The sequence below is a fragment of the Phoca vitulina genome, unplaced genomic scaffold (genome assembly GCF_004348235.1).
Source record: "Phoca vitulina isolate PV1807 unplaced genomic scaffold, GSC_HSeal_1.0 scaffold3, whole genome shotgun sequence".
NCBI lineage: Eukaryota > Metazoa > Chordata > Mammalia > Carnivora > Phocidae > Phoca > Phoca vitulina.
In genome coordinates this window covers 76,500,933-76,519,041 of record NW_022589706.1, presented here as the reverse complement: position 1 = coordinate 76,519,041, position 18,109 = coordinate 76,500,933, and the positions used below count along the sequence as shown (strand labels likewise).

General features: G+C 43.7%; 1 protein-coding gene across 1 annotated transcript in view; it reads right to left on the bottom strand.

Moving 5' to 3' along the window:
- Positions 1-18,109, bottom strand: part of DAPP1 (dual adaptor of phosphotyrosine and 3-phosphoinositides 1) — a 49,054-nt gene that overhangs the window by 2,766 nt on the left and 28,179 nt on the right. The window contains exons 4-8 of the mRNA XM_032400891.1: positions 10,508-10,638; positions 5,521-5,568; positions 4,193-4,255; positions 2,900-2,985; positions 227-314 (exon numbers count right to left, since the gene is read on the bottom strand). Of these exons, the coding sequence (XP_032256782.1) occupies positions 227-314; positions 2,900-2,985; positions 4,193-4,255; positions 5,521-5,568; positions 10,508-10,638 (416 nt within the window). The remainder of the gene's footprint in view (positions 1-226; positions 315-2,899; positions 2,986-4,192; positions 4,256-5,520; positions 5,569-10,507; positions 10,639-18,109) is intronic.

Genomic DNA, 18,109 nt, shown 5'->3' with positions numbered 1-18,109 from the left:
TAAGGCTCTGGGGCTGAGATCCCAGGGTAGCTCTGTCCTTTCTCTTTTACCCCCACCTGCGTGCCTTCTGTGTCTCACAAGAATGAACAGACTATTCCATGAGCCTGTCAGTGGACATCCCATTGACTCTTGGGAATAGTCCGACACTTTCAATAGAAATATGTTTGAATTTGTCAACATGTTATTTTTGAGGACTAGGCATCCAGAGGACTTAGTATTAACTCACCAGTTTCCAGCGTAATATCTTGATCCACTCATCAGCTTCTACTCCTGTCTTTGCACAGAGATAAAATGTCCTGAATGGAAACACTAAGCTGAGAAGATAAAAGAAAAACTTAAGATATTCCAGGTGGTTGGTTGAATATATTAGTTGAACAGTAATTAGAATATTCAACAGGAAAAAAGACTCAACAAAGAGCAACTTGAAGACTTGTCAGATACACAGCGATTCCTGCCAGCAAACAGCAGAAATGTTGAGGAAGCTGGAGATTCATATTATCACCGGCCAGATTTATATTTTCTTTTTTTTTTTTTTTTTAAAGATTTTATTTATTTGACAGAGAGAGACACAGCAAGAGAGGGAACACAAGCAGGGGGAGTGGGAGAGGGAGAAGCAGGCTTCCCGCCAAGCAGGGAGCCCGATGCGGGGCTCGATCCCAGGACCCTAGGATCATGACCTGAGCCGAAGGCAGACGCTTAACGACTGAGCCACCCAGGCGCCCCCAGATTTATATTTTCTAATGAGAATTCAAAAAAGAAAAAAACATGTCCAGGACCCCCAGATCCTTTGTCGCTTATGTCTTAGACTGAATACAACACTTGTGTGTTTATTCAGCTGATGTGTTAAATGACTCAGAACCTGTGCCGTGAGTCAAAGAATAAGCAAGACAGATAAGAATTTGCTGAAGAAACTCATTTGTGTTGGCTTGATTCAATGAGAAACAAGTTACCCTCTGTGGATGCAGGCAGTTTTAACTATTTGGGACAGGAAAAATAAGATAATAAATCTCCTCAACTATTCATTTTACCTGCTCTGTCATGAATTATGCTCTGCTGGAAGAAGACAAACTTTTCCACTGGCATGAACAACTCTTCGTTGACTGTATCTTTGGCTATATAGTCAAATCTTTTGACTAATGAGGTCAGCACATCGTGCCCATACTTCCTGTCCTTACAGTTGACGTGCAAAACACTACAAATCCTTTTTTCCCCTCTCATGAAAAAAAAAAAAAAAAAAAAGCCTTGACCTGAAATTCAGGAGGGTTTCTATATCCCTAGAGCCAAAGCAGCATATCATGTTCGTATCAGTAATTAATGTTGAATAGACAAGACGTAATTCCCTGTGTATAGAAGGTAAACCTTGATGTGAGGACCTATTGGGCAGTGAGGGGACAGTGGAGCAGGGGTGGGGTTACCGTGTTCACACTGTACAAAACTGCTTTCTGGAATTGTCATTGTTTGGTACTCCCTGTGAGAGACATTGTTAATTGCCTATTAATGCAGATAGTGTTTCCTTTCTCCTTGCTAACAGAACCCCAGGCAATAAATGATAATTAGCTGGAGCCAATCATGATCTTAACTAGTTTTCTAGCTTCCCCTGCTGCTAGTGACGGCCATGGGACCCAACCTTGGCCAATGAAAGAGGAGGGGAAATCTGATAGAAGATTTCTGAGAAAATGTCTGCCTTCCTGATAAAAAGGGACAGACATGGCTGATACCATCCCTACATCCTTCTTTATGACTGACACGAAAATGTGAGGCCTAAAGCTAGAGTAGCTCTTGGACACCAAAGTAGCAAGTGAACTGCTGAAGGCCAAGAGGATTGTAGAGACGCTGGTGCCGATCTTGCCAAGCTAGCTACCTGCCTCCTGATATTTTGTTATATAAGAAATTACCTCCCCCTGCTGGCTCGTATGGTACATTTAAGTGAATTTTAAAAAGATACCCATTATTGGTTACTGTTAATGTTAATTAATTAATGTTAATTTGGGGGGGTATGTAATGGTGACATTTTTATTTTTAGGAAGTGCGTACTCAGTATATGTATATAGGGGTAAAGTGCCACGATGTCTCCAACTTACTTTCAACTGGTTCAGGAGAAAAGTGAATAGAGATAAAGCTGATATGGCAAAATATTAATGATGCATATAGCTGAAAGGTATACGGGTATATAAGTCTTTCAACATTTGTATGTTTGAAAAACATTAAAATAAAACTTTGTGGGAAGTAAGACACTCCTTTTTCAAGACACTACTTCTCCTAGTTAGAAAATTGCTATGATATACTCATGAGGTTAGAACAAAAACACTTTTGTGCCATCTGCCAGAAATTGTCATAATAATACAAATGACCCGTTGTTGGAGTCCAAATTAAAATTGAGTAAAAAGCTTCAAAGGAATAAGACATGAATGGAATCCTGTTATGTATATACTTACGCAGCATACAACATAAACAATTGTAGCCACTGGACCTGCCTATTTGTTTAAGTCACCTTATTTATTTTTAAGGATTTTATTATATATTTGAGAGAGAGCGCATGAGCAGGGGGGCAGGGGAGTGGGAGAGGGAGAAGCAGACTCCCCACTGAGCAGGGAGCCCTATGTGGGACTCGATCCCAGGACCCTGAGATCATGAAATGAGCCGAAGGCAGACACTTAACAACTGAGCCACCCAGGCATCCCCCGGTTGAAGTCACTTTAAATGAGGTATTATGTCACACTCAGCTGGAAGCACTGCTGACATACATGCCCTGTGTGTTAGTTAAATCCATGCCCCTCAGATCAAGACACTCGTACACATTAAGACATACAGGTCTTTTTTGGTTTTTTTTTTTAAATTCCCCAGCTAAAATAATTGGCAAGAAGACTTTTAAAATCATTTTCTTTACAAAACAACTTACCAAAAACAATTTACTCTTTCCTGTGAATAATCAAATTGCACAGCCGAACATTCTGTCAAATCTAGGATCCGAATTGGTTCTGGTGACTTTAAAAAAAAAAAAAAAGGCAACCTATGTCATCACAAAAAAACACACAAATTTGTTCATCACTTAGTCCCCTAAAAATCTTCCACTGCATGCACCTGTCAATTTTACTTTCACTAAGGGTACTGATCACAGAGAAGCTTAATCAGGGAAGTCATAACCCCCAGTTTGGGGATTGGCTACTCATGAGATTGGATGTTAGGAAGATTGTCTTTATCAATTTAAATTTAGTAGAGGTATTTTAAACATGGAAGGGAGTCATATTTTTTCTTCCGTATTTTTAAACTTCTACTTTCTCAGAAATTTGGTATAGGGAAATTGAGAAGAAATAAAATAATTTCAAATTGGCTTAATGAAATGGGCACGGGAAATGGACACGGTTTTTTGTTTTGTTTTTTGTTTTTGTTTTGTTTTGTTTTTTAAGTAGGCTCCATCCCCAGCATGGAGCCCAATGCGGGGCTTGAACTCACAACCCTGAGATCAAGACCTGAGCTGAGATCAACAGTGGGATGCTTAACCGACTGAGCCACCCAGGCACCCCAGAAATGGACGTATTTTTTAAAAATCTTTTAAAATATTTTATTTATTTATTTGACAGAGAGAGACACAGCGAGAGGGAACACAAGCAGGGGGAGTGGGAGAGGGAAAAGCAGGCTCCCCTCTGAGCAAGGAGCCCGATGTGGGGCTTGATCCCAGGACCCTGGGACCATGACCTGAGCTGAAGGCAGATAGTTAACTGACTGAGCCACCCAGGCTTCCCATGGACATATTTTTAATAAAGGGAGAAACTGCTGCAGAGAGAGCTCATACATCATGACAAGAGAACAATCCCATTGCCCTAAATAAGGGGATGATGTGCCCTGGGGAGCTAGCTTAGCCAGTTTCTGGGACACACATCTCATCCTTGCAAAAGCACTCTGCTCAAGGCTCCTGGCTAGCTCAGTAGGCAGAGCATGCAGCTCTTGATCTTGGGGTCATGAGTTCGAGCCCCATGTTGGGTGTAAAGCTTACTTAAAAAGAAAAAAAAACTCTGCCCCTATCAGGAATCAAGAATTCACATTTCCTATAATTTATTGGTGTTTCAGGTGCTCATAAGGAAAATTTCAGAGATTTCAAAGGCAGATGTTCCTTCCATCTAGAGAGCTGATTTTTTATTATGTTCAGTTAGAGCTGATTTTTAAAAGGAAAATGTATTATCATGTTTCTCACCATCTGGTCTTTGAAGTATTTCAGTTCATTCCTGTGCAACGTGAACCATCTTGTTTTCCAGGTCTGAGAAAAAAAAATAATTAAAACGTGTAGGTTTTGGATCGAGGAAGGTAATATTTGAACTGGACAATTTCCTTTCATTTGAAAACTATCTAAAAGATTAGGTACAATAAAATATTGTTGCGGTAAGTCATTTCTGAAGAAAAGCTTCAAAATATCTACAAAAACAAATGATTCCATGCATAAAGTTCATAATGAAGGCAGTGATTTTGACATATTTAAACAAATAAGAAGAAATAGTCTATCATAAATATCCAAGTTGATTTATAACAAACTACTAGATGTCTGTCTTATTAACTCTCTAATAAGAATAGATACCATTTTGTGAGCACCTACTATGGGCTAGATACCATCCTTGGAGGTTTATGTGTATGATAGCCAATCTTTACACAATGCCAAATATTCTCGTTTCACAAATATGCAAATTGAAGTTTAGGAACCTCAAACCCCAGGATTTTCTAAGACTTGCCTAAGAATGCCATGGTATTGGTGGTGGGGACTATTGTTGCCCACCTTCTCCCTCTTACGTACTAACTCGGTCTTATGTTGGGCAGCAATGTGCCCAGTTAAAAGAAGTAACAGAGAACTCGAAAATAAATATGCTATGAGTATAAATACTTCTTATCCTTAGGGAGCATCCTGTCTAGTAGGGACACAAAATAACCAAATATTTAGGTTGAATTCAAGTGGGCCGGTACCCATGAGAGAGGTTAAGTGCCCTGACTCTTAAAATAGGGAGGAGTGGACATATTCCGTGAAGGCCTTCTGGAATATTAAAATGAAGCAGCATAACTTGAAAAGTACAATTACATCCATGGAGGGACAGTCGGATACCCCAGACTAGTAAAGTTTTAAATTGTGTTTTCTTTGGGATTTGATAACAGATACATTAATGCCAGTGATGTTTTGGCCTACTTTTAGTAAACATTTTATGCAATTTTGACTTCTTCTTGGTTTAAAAAAAAAGAAAAATATTCTAGAGTTAACTTGCTACTTTTCATCCTGCTTGTTCCATTAAAAGGACTGTACGTTTTGGGAGGTCTTAACGGGAGGCTACTCTCACACATTTGACTTTGCCAAAGAAAAGTCAAGTGATTTTCCAGAATTTTGACTAATATCAGTCGTAAAGATCAACTCTTGAAACAGAAAAATATTATAGCGGGTCAAAATAAGTAGGCAAATATGCATTTTTAAAAAGTGTCAAAGCAAGAATTGAGTCTACATGAGATGTCTCTGTGGCCGGGGCTAGCAGAAACATGTTTTCTTACCTTGACCAGGCCCCCCTGTTTGGTGAGGTAACCTTCTTTGGTGCCCAGCTGAAAAAGAAAAGCACCAAGTGAAGCCCAGAACTATTGCAACATGATTTTTGTCTTTCTATTTCTGTCCTATTTTAAAATGAAACACTGATTTGCCTTTGATCTTTAAATAATCGCCTTACATTCTTCACCTGGCACTTGAAAATCCTCCCTACGTTGTGGGAGACTGTTTTCAGACTGGGTCATTGGGGGGAATTCTGTAGCAAGAGGCAACAACTGAAAGACTCTCTTCTAACCTGAGTTAGCAATTTGCAAGCAATAAGCCACATCCCATCACTTGTAAAAGTCAGTGTTTGGCAGAGTGTGTCGTGTGAAACCCAGCTGCTTAAATTGTTGCAGGGGTATTACGCACAAATATGTGCACGTGGGTGTGCACGCGTGCACATACACACACGCATTGACGTTGGGTCAATACATTTGGGAAACACTGGATGAAGTAGAGGGATTTCTTTACTTCCCAGAGAATGTATTATGCCAGTATGCCTTGGGAATTTTAAGAAGGAACATGAGAAATAGCATTTCCAATATTTATTTTATCACATGATCCTCCCCCATTCCAGGTTCCCCCCCCCCCTTTTTTCAGAGACCATCTCTTGAGACCTCTGTTCTGTGGAAAAGACTTTCAGGAACACAGATTTATTTACACTTGATTTATCTAAAAGGGATTTGAAGTGACAATGAGTCATTTCTTAACTCACATAGCATTAATTCAAGGGTAACAATATCACACACGTAGTTAGTGCCTATAAAATGTAAGGAATGGTGGGGAACTGGGCAAATAGAAATAATGCATAAAACAAGAACCCTAAGATGAAGAAATGTAGAACTTCATACAGTCCCAAAGAAACTGAATTCCTGGGACGTCTAGGTGGCTCAGTTGTTAAGCGTCTGCCTTCGGCTCAGGTCATGATCCCAGGGTCCTGGGATCGAGCCCCACATCGGGCTCCCTGCTCAGCGGGAAGCCTGCTTCTCCCTCTCCCACTGCCCCGCTTGTGTTTCCTCTTTCACTATCTCTCTCTGTCAAATAAATAAATCTTAAAAAAAAGAAACTGAATTCCTTGTAGGACATTTTGTTCTAGAATGATGTTACATTGGTAAGATAACAGAACAAAGAGAAAAATGTTGCAGAAGCAAAGGGAACAGAAATCTCACAACAGGGAAGCTAAGGAAACTGACATTTTATTTTTTTTATTTTTTTTATTTTTTTTTAAAGATCTTTATTTATTTATTTGACAGAGAGAGACACAGCGAAAGAGGGAACACGAGCAGGGGGAATGGGAGAGGGAGAAGCAGGCTCCCCACTGAGCAGGGAGCCCGATGTGGGACTCGATCCCAGGACCCTGGGATCATGACCTGAGCCGAAGGCAGACGCTTAACGACTGAGCCACCCAGGCGCTCCAGGAAACAGACATTTTAGACTGGGACCTATTCTACGTCAGGCTTGTGAAATAGATTATCTCACTTAATCTCCGCCAACACAACCAATTGGTCTTTCACGTTCCCCAGGTCCAGAACAGAACTGCTCATTCCCATCCCCCAAACCCACCCCTCCTGCCACCTTGGCCATCTTGGTAAACGTCAGGAGGACCACTGTGTGACTCTCTTACACGTCCCACACTCAATCTGTTGTAAGTCTCATCTCTTCTACCTCACAGCACACCCTGAAGTTTACCAGTTCTTATCCCCACTCCCCAGTTTCAACTACCACCATCTCTCACTGGACCGCTGCAACAGCCCCCTCACCGGTCTCCTTGCTCCAACTTTGGCCACATTCTGTTTTTCACTTAGTGGGGACAATGGGCTTTTTAAAAATTTTAAGACTTAAATTATGTTGCTCAAAACTCTTCATAATTTCTTCTGGACACTTAGAACAAAAATCAATCCTTTATCTTGTCCTACAAGGCCTTTCATGTTGTTTAAAGGAGACACAGCTGACATTTTGGACAGGAGAATTCTTCCCCATGTGTGGCAGCATATTTAGCCTCCATGGCCCCTGCCCATTGCTGGGAAACAATTCTCCAGGGGCTCTCATGTTTCTGTATGTCTTAGGAGCAAGGCACCAACAGCCCTTTGTTCCAGACCCGTATGTATTTTTTTTAAAGATTATTTACTTATTTATTTGAGAGAGAAAGAGAGGGAGAGTGCGCATGAGCGGGGGGGGGGGGGGGGTGAGGGGGGGGGGGGGGGGGAGAGGCAGAGGGAGAGAGAGAAGCAGACTCCCCGCTGAGCAGGGAGCCCAACTCCCAGCACCCTGAGATCATGACCTGAGCTGAAGGCAGACGTTTAACCGACTGAGCCACCCAGCCGCCCCTCAGACCCATTTTTAAGCATGTTTGTAGAGCAAACAATCTTAGAAGATGGAGATCATGTCTCCCTCCACAGGAAAAGGCAGCCGACCAGCAGTCTGCCATGAAGCCATGCAGCTTTGTTAGTCTACAAGCAGGGTAAAGTGTCAGGCTCTTCACAGTTCCTGATGCCCACTAATGCCAGGAGCACCCCCAAAGCACTGCGAATTTCCCAGCACTCAGCTGGGCAGTGGCACTTTGAGAACCCCACCGCCTTACATGATCGACCCCTCCTTCCCTCAGGAATCTCATCTCCTACCACATTGCTTCTCGCTCACTTCATGCCAATCATTAGGATCTTCTTGCTAGTCTTCAAAACACCTCAATTTAGTTCCTACCTCAGGGCGCTTGTCCTGTTCTCTCTGCCTGCAACACTAGAAAACGTTGATCGTTTTCTGTCTGTATTAATGCACAATAAACTCCGTGAATTTGTCATTATATAGTGTGGGTGCAGCCAGGCCCCACCAATCCCTCACCACTGTTTTAAAAAGTCCATTATACAGAACCTTCTGTGCATAGGCATATTGAGATACTTGGGCAGGAGAATCCGTCCGATCCTTGGAGTGAGCAAAGAAGGTAGGCAGTAAGGCTTGCAGATTTTGGTTTAAAGAGGCCTATTTCTACCTAAGGATGCTAGCTTTCCTGCTTACACCAGCTCTACAGATTAGGTCCTACATTTTAGTGTTGATAAAGAGCACACATAGTAGGGTATATGGTACAACTGACCCTGGATGGGGATCTTTAGGGGGAGTGTAGCTGAGGAGAGTGTGAAGTTACATGGAAAGGACAGATGAAAGAGACGTTGAGGGGCACCTGGGTGGCTCAGTCGGTTAAAGCGACTGCCTTCGGCTCAGGTCATGATCTCAGGGTCCTGGGATCGAGCCCCGCATCGGGCTCCCTGCTCAGCGGGAAGCCTGCTTCTCCCTCTGCCACTCCCCCTGCTTGTGTTCCCTCTCTCGCTATCTCTCTGTCTGTCAAATAATAAAACCTTAAAAAAAAAAAAAAAGAAGAAAGAAAGAAAGAGACGTTGAGGTGACTGGTGGCACGAGGATGGATAAAGAGGAAAGTCAGGGAGGGGTGGGTTGGCTGGAAATCAAAGAATTGATTAGGAGGTACGTCTTGATTTGTTCTTTGGTCCGTTTTGACTTGGGACTATTTATGGTCTTGCTTTCCTCAATTTTGCTAGTTCTGGGGTTTGATGCTTCCTCCCCTAACTCTAACAAAGCTAAAATACCTCTTTCAACCATTTCCAGGATTTTTATTTTTGAGTCGATGGAGCACAGAAACAAAAATGTAACGTGCACCGTGAACCAGGCGACGCTCCAAAGCCACAAAGACAAGTTATGATTCTTGTCCCCAGAACTGTCAGCCCCCCCCGGGGGGCGGTGTTGGGCAGACACATGCACAGGTAGTTAGCAACCCCCCCGCCCCATGATTGCAGGATAAAGGCAAGCAGAAGGTGCTCGGAGCACAAAAGAGGGCCGTTTTAAAGAAAGCTAGGAGGGGCCCAGGAAGGCTTCCTGAGAGACACTGGTCTCTGATGCCCATCTTGAAGGATGATGAGGGGACTGCAGCGGTGTTGGCAGCATGTCAGAGGCGGGGAGGGGAGAAGGAGCACGGTCAGGAGAATGCACACTGGTGTGAGCGTGGGAGTAGCACAGGTGAGACCAAGGGACGAGCAGGCCGGATGGGCCAGGACGACAGCGGGCACCGCCGAAGGTTAAGCAGGGAGGCCATGTGACCCATCTGCTTTTTAAGAAAGATCTCTGTGGTGGCAGGGTAGAAACTGTCCTGCAGAGACAGGAAGGCCACACATTTATAAATGTCACTTGTAGCTGAATATCTTCAAGGGATGATTTTTTTCCAAGTGTAATGGTTGCTGTCTAGAATTGGTTCTTTGTACTTCGTTTGTGTGTTGTCTTCTTTATTATGCGCACAAATCCTGGTATCTTGCACCAGGAGTATTCGGCAAACAAGGAAGAGAGAAAGAACAGGAGAGCCGTGAGCACAGTGCAGGGGTGGGGGAAGCGGTGCCGGGAGGAATGTTTGCAGGTCACAGCTCACAGAACAAACAGAAATGGGCTCTTGAGGAGCAATGAGTGCTCGGGCTGCGCTGAAACTGAACAATGGTCCATGCTGCAAAGAAGTGCAAATGTTTTCTGTCTGTTCCCTTCCTTCAGTGAAGGACAGAAAAAATAGGAAAAAATAACATCCTGAGGTTTTACAGTCAAAGTGGGGAATATTTTTCCTCCACAGACAATTGAAATGTTAAAAAAAAAAATTTCTATTTAATAGAAGAAACTCGTGAAAGAATAACAGTGTCGCCAACTATGTGAACATCAACACTCTCGCCCATCCTAAGGAAGGACAGGAATGTAAGCGCCACTTTCGAAGTATTTAGAATCCTATGGCTACGGCGCTGTAGTTTTTGATGATTTACCCTGGATCAGAGGAACTGAGTCATGGGCTTCACACTGGATGTTCCTTTCCAGGTTTTATATCCCAAGGTAGAATTTTCGTGTGAACAAAAGTACTTGTAAAAGTATCTACTCTTCCTTGCATGGTAGGCAATGACTTACGGGTCAGCCACTTACAGAAGGTGCGGTGGGCACAAGGTCACTTTCCGTTCTGCCCGTCTGCATTGCTGTGTGAACCCGGACAGACTCGTAAATGGAAGGTTCTTCCACTTTTCTTGGGTAGGGATGTTTCAGGACAATCAGAGTGCCTGAGTGAAGACAAAAGAACATCATCAGAGAGCAGCGCCAGAAAGAAGGCCCATGTGCTAACGACCAGAGACTGTGGCTAGATTTTAGCCTCTTGTGTTCCCATCTTTTCACTTGTTCATTTTCTCGATGTTTCTCAAGTTCCAGCTATGTGCCAGGCACTTAAGGTGGACACTGGAGATATAAAGCACGATGAGCTGATTTCTGTCCTCCTAGGGCTCAGACAGAACTAGCAACGGATATCACTTAACGGGTCGCCATTTAAATGAACATCAGGGTGATGAGACCAGGGTCAGAGATACGGGCAACACTTGCTGGGGGTGCCCGGGGCCTCCCGAAGACCCCTTCTATGGAACACTTCGGAAAAGCTTTCATGGAGGAGGCCACATGGATCCAGACCTTAAGCTGCAACTGGAAGTTTTCCAGGTAGGCTTTATAAAAGCCATGAAAGTAAAACCCAACAAATGCACTGGGGTATGAGAGGATTTAGTCCATAGTCCTTACTTCTCACTGGTTTCAGAACAAACTCGTAACAAATCAGTGGGTCTCAGAAACAGTGGACTCGTTGCATTATCCTTATTGTCTCCTACCACCTAATTAACAAAATAAGCTACATGAAAATTTGCTTTGCTCAAGTGAACGTGACCTGAACTGGCTTATGCGTGATTGCCTTCACTTCCATCTGGAGTAGAAGATCAGGCAGAAAAAGGGTTTCAACAGGGGCCAGTCTTTGGGGGCTTGGGCGCGTCCCTCCAAGGCTGAGAGCACTTCTGACTCAACACTTCTGATCTTCCCCCCTCTACATCCTTCCTTTTCCCCAGTCGATCGGCTGATCAGGACTAGATCCTTTACAAAAAAAGTAAGTTAAGGGTTTCTTCCCCCTTGCTATGGTTTTTTGCTTTTTATTTCACTGGGGTCTTGTAAAGGCAGGCCTGAGATTGTGCCAGGCATTCGGGGAGATGTAAAGAATTTAGTAATACACTGAACAAAGACTTATTGGGCTTTACTATGTGCCAGACACTTGTCCAGGCAGTGGGAAAACAACAGCAAACAAAGAAGGTATAGCACCTACTCCTCTGGGAGGGGAGCCAGGAAAAAAAATGAAAAGAAACATAATATGTCAGGTGACAGCAGTGTTACGGAAACCCTAACAGAGCAAGATAAACGCATAGCAGGTGATGAGGGTGGCGTCGGGGAGAAGGTGATATTTCACAGGGGTGGTCAGGAAGGCTTCTTTGAAAAGATACTTCGAAAGATTATAGAAAGTGTGGACCCTGAGCGCCTGGGTGGCTCAGTCAGTTAACTGTCTGCCTTCGGTACAAGTCATGATCTCAGGGTCCTGGGACAGAGCCCCGCATCGGGCTCCCTGCTCAGCGGGGAGCCTGCTTCTCCCTCTGCCTCTCCCCCCCTGCTCATGCTGTCTCTCTCTCTCAAATAAATAAATAAAATCTTAAAAAAAAAAAGTATAGACCTTGAACTGGAGTAAGAGGGACAATGAGGACAGAGAGCGACCACCTCTGCAGTTAAAAAGCACATGATAATAATAATACACCTACAAACAAAGCCAAACGATTCTACGGTGCTCGGTGCTCGAGTATGCATGACGTACTGACTGCGAAAACCCAACGGTGGCCTCTGATAGTGGGCCCACGGGACGCCCCACTGTCACCTGAAAAGGAGCACTGAGAAAAGCCAGGAGAGGGTCTCTGACCTTGGAGACTCTGGCCTCCTTCTGCATCCAGTTCACACCGTATGATTGGGATCACAATGAAAAATGGCTTTCACAGGTATCTGAAACCTCGGTCCTGCGCTTGTACATTGTCAGCGCTCTCTTGTCAATGTGATCCTTTCATGAGAACAGTTCCAGTCATATCAGGACAAGGGGCCAGCGACAGGTTTAGTGTTAGAGTCATAATGAAAGCAGAGACGCCTAAATCAAGAGCAGCCGTTGTACGGGCTCAGGGGCTGTGTGACACCATCATAACGTGCCAGATGCTCGTGCACGTGGGTCTGGCTCCAAGGTGCCCCCGCCCCAGAGATCCCCCCCCCGTCGCCGCGATGTGCCCGGCAGTCACCATGGCCTCACAGAAAAAGCCACCACTGCCACTCGGTACCTGTTGACCCTGGACAGTCATTCTAGCTTCTGTTTCCTCCTCGGACACCTGAGAATGATTACCCTTTCTTCACAAGGCTGTTTGAAGCACCGGATAAAAAGTGTTTGTGAAAGGATTATGAAAATGTGAGATGTTATTATGCTTTGATATAAAGTATTTTTAACTTCTTATATGAAAACCCAATGATTGCATCTCTGGAACATGCATTTTTAAATGTCGAGTTAAAAAAGACCTGTGTGTGACATTCTGCCAAGAATGAAAATGGCAGTCTCGTAGCCACGGACGGCAGCTCTTACGACGCATGGGCGCCTCCTAAACCCTTCCGTCCGACGGTGGAGGAGAGGGGCCTGGAGCCCAGGGCTCAAAGCAGTTTTCAAGTTAGAAAAAATGTGAACTCTCATGCTTTCTCTTCAAAGATGATGCAAAAATGTTCATCCTTTTCCATATGTTTAACATGAAAATAATTTTTTAAATGATGCTTCGGAAAGATGTACCTAGTCGATCCTGGTTTTGCACGTAACCGAGCAAACTACCCGTAGTGGCTTCCCATTGCTTCTGTAACAAATCACCACCGCCGTAGGGACTTAAAACAACTTGAATTTATTACCTCACAGTTCTGGAGGTCAGAAGTCTGAAATGGGTCTCACTAATCTAAAATCAAGGTATTGGCAGGGCTTCTTTCCTTCTGGAAAGGCTCTAGGGGAGAATCCACTGCCTGTCTTTTCTAGCTTCTAGAGGCTGCCGCCATTCCTTCCCTGGTGGCACCATTCCTCCAACTTCAAAGCCAGCAATGGTGTGTGTGAGGCCTGCCCACACTGCCATGTGTCTGGGTCTCCCCCTACTGCCCCCGTCTTTCACTTATAAGGACCCTTATGATTACAGTGGGACCACCTGGAAAACCCAGGATCACCTCCCCATCCGAAGTCAGCTGACTAGTAGTCTTAATTCCATCTACAAACTTAATTCCCTCTTGCCATGTAACATAACATATTCACAGGTGCAGGGAGAGACATGGGCATCTTTTTGAGGGGGGAGGCATTGTCTTGACTACCATGTATCAGTGCCTGGGAGATAAGCATAGCCTTGGGGGCCAGAGTGTTCAGTGTAAGGATCTCTGGGCAGGGGTGCTACCTGAGCCACAATGCTGGACCCGCTTGGTATCATAAAGCCATTGCCTTTTCAACAGGTGCACTTCCCACCCCTGAGAGTCTCTTCAGAGCAGGTATGGTACCAAGTTTACCTTTTTATCCCCACCTCCTGACAGAGATGCTGACATAACTTGATCAGTGAGTGGATAAATGAATGCCGCAGTAATTCAGAGAAGAGCCTGGGAGGAGGCAGCCTCCCAGGGCCACGATCACCCTGCCCCGGGATGAGGACAGGACCACAACATCAAGTACAGCTGTCCAAATCTCCACTGGGGGGAACCATATTCTATTTCGAAAACTTCTTCTAAAGTTTAACCTACAAAAGCTAAACTGAGGGAAACGATAATGAGTCAACAGGAAAGCAGAATTGAGTATAGATCGATTTTAACTAGTAAGACCATGAATGAGGCTAGATTGAATGGTGGAACGAAGAAAATGGCAGTCTACTTATAAAATGATAGCTCCCACCGATAGTCCCGCCTCCTAAAGACCGGTCTTCTTAGCTGACGGTTTTGCGCAAGGAGAAAACAATACATGGACTTCTTGGCATGGCTGCTGGGCTTACGATGATTTCCCCTTCTATAGAGACTGCCGCATCCTTGTACACCAGGGTAGATCCCCACAGACCCTGGGCGTCCCCCCACAAACACCTCACCTGGGTGCACTCACGGGACTCACTTCCTGGGGATCTACTTAGTTACTTCTCTGGAGAGAAGACCCACTAACTTCAGTTTCTGAGCTACATGAAGGAGACTGTTTTTTCCTGCCTTTGACATAAAACGTGATCTCAGAAACTCTCGGTGGAGGTACATTTTTGAGGTGATCAGAGCAGGACGAAGGGAAGCTTTTCAGTTCGCTGAAAGCTTCAGAATTGCCGTGATCATGAGGCTGATTCTTTATTGTCTCTTGGTGTTCATTCTGGGACAGAATACTAATATCCTTACCAAAAAAAAAAAAAAAAAAATATATATATATATATATATATATATATATATATATTCCACTTCTCTCCCTGTACTACTCTCCTCCCGTTTTTTCGTTTTTGTTTTTTTAAATTCAACTAGCCAAGGTTAGTTTCTGTCATTTGCAATCAAAAGAAACTTAGAAAACGTAGCCACCACAGACTCATTATATTTCCACCTAAGGTCCAAGGTAGCGCCTTGGCTCCCTAAGGGAGGAACTCGGGGTGAGTGGTACTCAGGCCAAATTAACTCCAGGATTTGGTTGGAAAATTCAGATACAAAGCCACAGGAGGCAGGGGCTGGTAGAGGGAGGAGAGAGGAAACCTGGCTGCAAGTTTCACTTCAGTTTCTGAGCTACATGAAGGAGATTGTTGTTTCCTGCCTTTGACATGAAACCTGGTTTCAGAAGCGCTCCGTGGAGGTACCTTTTTGAGGTGATCAGAGCAGGACCAAGGCAGGCTTTTCAGTTTGCTTTGGCTGCACTGTTAACTTACAGGACACCCACTCTGTATGCGACATTGTGACATTGCATGGAAGCACTCCCTGGCTTGTATCCCTGCAGGACCTCAGCAACACAGTAAGAACAGCCTCAAACCTCAGGCACTGGGGTGATATCTGCAATAGAGAGTAGTTCAAGAGCACACATAGCTCTTAAAAGGGAAACTTTTATGCACTAAAGCACCTGCTTACCCATCAGGTTTCTCAACCAGATGGTAAGGTGTTTGAGGGTGAGGATGATATCTGATTCATCGCTCTGTTGTCAGTACTAATAGTGTGCAGCTCATAGTTGGCACTCCATACATATTTGTTGAATTAAATTAAAATAAGACCACATCCATCCATGTTTTGTTATTGCCCTCGGGTTCAGAAAACAAGCTTGGCAACTGGCATGTCCATGGCAGGTTCCTCGGTCACCTCCTGCCAGTGGGAAGTGGCTTTCTAGAGGGAATGACAGGAATATTCAAGATCTTTGTCCTTTCTTCTTTGCAACCTGCTCTGCAAAGGAACTTGAACCCATCATAAAATGGTGCTGGTGAAACTATGTTCATTTACTTATACAGGGGCTTTTAAGTTTCCATTTCCAGTCTCCCAGGGAGAACAACACAGAGGAATGAGAAGCAGGTCAGTCACCCAGGTCAGAAGATTCTGTTAAAATACCCAAGTCAAGTCAGCTCACTCTTTTTGGAGTGGTCACTTGATCTGACCTTTCATCTGAATCCACTGTGGAACTGGCTTAAAATTGGGAGATGACATAAACATTTGATAAACTCACATTCAGTTGTCTCTCACTAACTCTTCATGATCTACCAAAGAAGGTACAGCTCTTGCATATAATATGATGGAGTGAATTACCATAAAAATGCTTCATTAAAAGACAATAATAATGATTATTTATGCCATGCTAAAAATTATTTTTATAGTCTTACATACCTAATCTTATTCAATCTTCACCAGCAAGTCATGACCTATTAAGACATGAACTATTAGATCATCGGCTCTACTTTATAAGATGATGAAACTGAATCTCAGAGAGGTTACATAATTTGCCCAAGGACATCCAGCTGGGGAGTGGTAGACACTGGTGTTGAACGGGGAGTTCATGTGTTTACTCATTCTACCATATTATTCTCAGCCACAGTGCCCACACCATGGAAACTCTCTATGGCCTGTGAAATATACTCCATTGTGGGCAAGAGAGCATATATAGGAATCAAAATTCAAAGAAATGGGTTCTTTAGGAGGCAGCTTGAGGAATGGAGATGTGAGTTTTTGCCTCAACATTTCTCACCAGGCCTCAGTTTCTTCATTTGTAGAGGAAAAATGAGATGGTCTATGGGCTCCCTTCCCATTCTAATAGCCTATAAATCTAGTTGAACACCCAGGCCCAAGGCAGGAGCAAGAAATACCAGGACGTTTGGTAACCAGAGGTGTGGCCTGTTTCCTGTAAAAGTACACTATCCATTTGAAGTACTTTCCTCCTGGGTCACTGTATCTTTGTGCCTCAGTTTCCCTTTCTTCCACCGTCCCATTCAAACTTTACATTTTATTTTACCTGATTGTATTTACAGAGGCTGTTTTGTATCCTTTCTGGAGGGACATAAATAAGACGGGCCTACGTATGTTTTCTAGTTGACCTTTTTCTAAGATTTCCTCCAGTGTAATTTCTCAAAAGGCCATTCATGTAAATAAAATAAGAACAGCAGTAAATACAAAGACAGACGCTCAAACTGAGTCACATTCTTTGGAACGATAGCTTTACATCACATACCAAAAATATCGTTACAGACCTTAAGGAAGAGCCTGGGGGAGAGCCCCGCCATGTCCTACAAACATTCTCTTAGGTCACGGTGGCCGGGATCTTCCCATCCAAACCCACTCGAGGTCACACTGTGCCGTGGTGACCGCGTGCTGCCGTGTCACGGGTAGACCAGGAGACGTAGGGTGAATGGAAAGCCCCTACGCTTCAGAGCAAGGTTGGCCTGGATCCCGCTCGCAGCTCTGATGCTTGCCAGCTGGGCCCCCTTGGCCAAATAACTCAGAATGTCTAAGTTCTGATTGCCTCCTCTGAAAATGGGACCACTTTCACATGATGGCGGGTGGTTCAGAAGATTCAAGAATTTGATATATGTGAAAACATCTGATAGAACGCTAAGAATGCAGTGAGCACTCCACGGATGTCGCTTCCCTTCCCTGTCTGCTTTTTCCTTTTCGATCACGCCTCATTACAGAACAAGAAAATTTCCTTTTTTGGTGAACATAAACTAAAGAAGTGATTCTTGGTTGTGGTTTGGCAGAATTCTGAGCTGTCACCAATTATTTTCAGAAATGTCACACAAGTCTCAAACTACAATTAATTTCAACTTAATTATTCTTAAATGCCACCTGGGTAAAAAGGCTGCTGTTACAAAATAAAATAATAATAACTATAGCAGTTATCAAGAGGTTGGGAATCCCCACATCAAGACAAAAAGAGAAGTGGAAATTTGACATTTAAGAGAGAACCAGATAGGATCTTCAAAACTGAGAACCAATTATTATAAAGGGTAAGCACAAACATAGCACTCAACTTGTATCATTCGTTTTCATGCTGGGTAGGTGATTAAAGTCACAGCACAGTAATTCCTATAATACATTGTATATAACTATTTCATATACAGAAGTATTCTAATCGAAACAAAAGGTAATAGGAAAGGTGAGTTTTGTTCTAATAATATTTGGACACTTAAGATAAAGATAAATGCTGTCTAG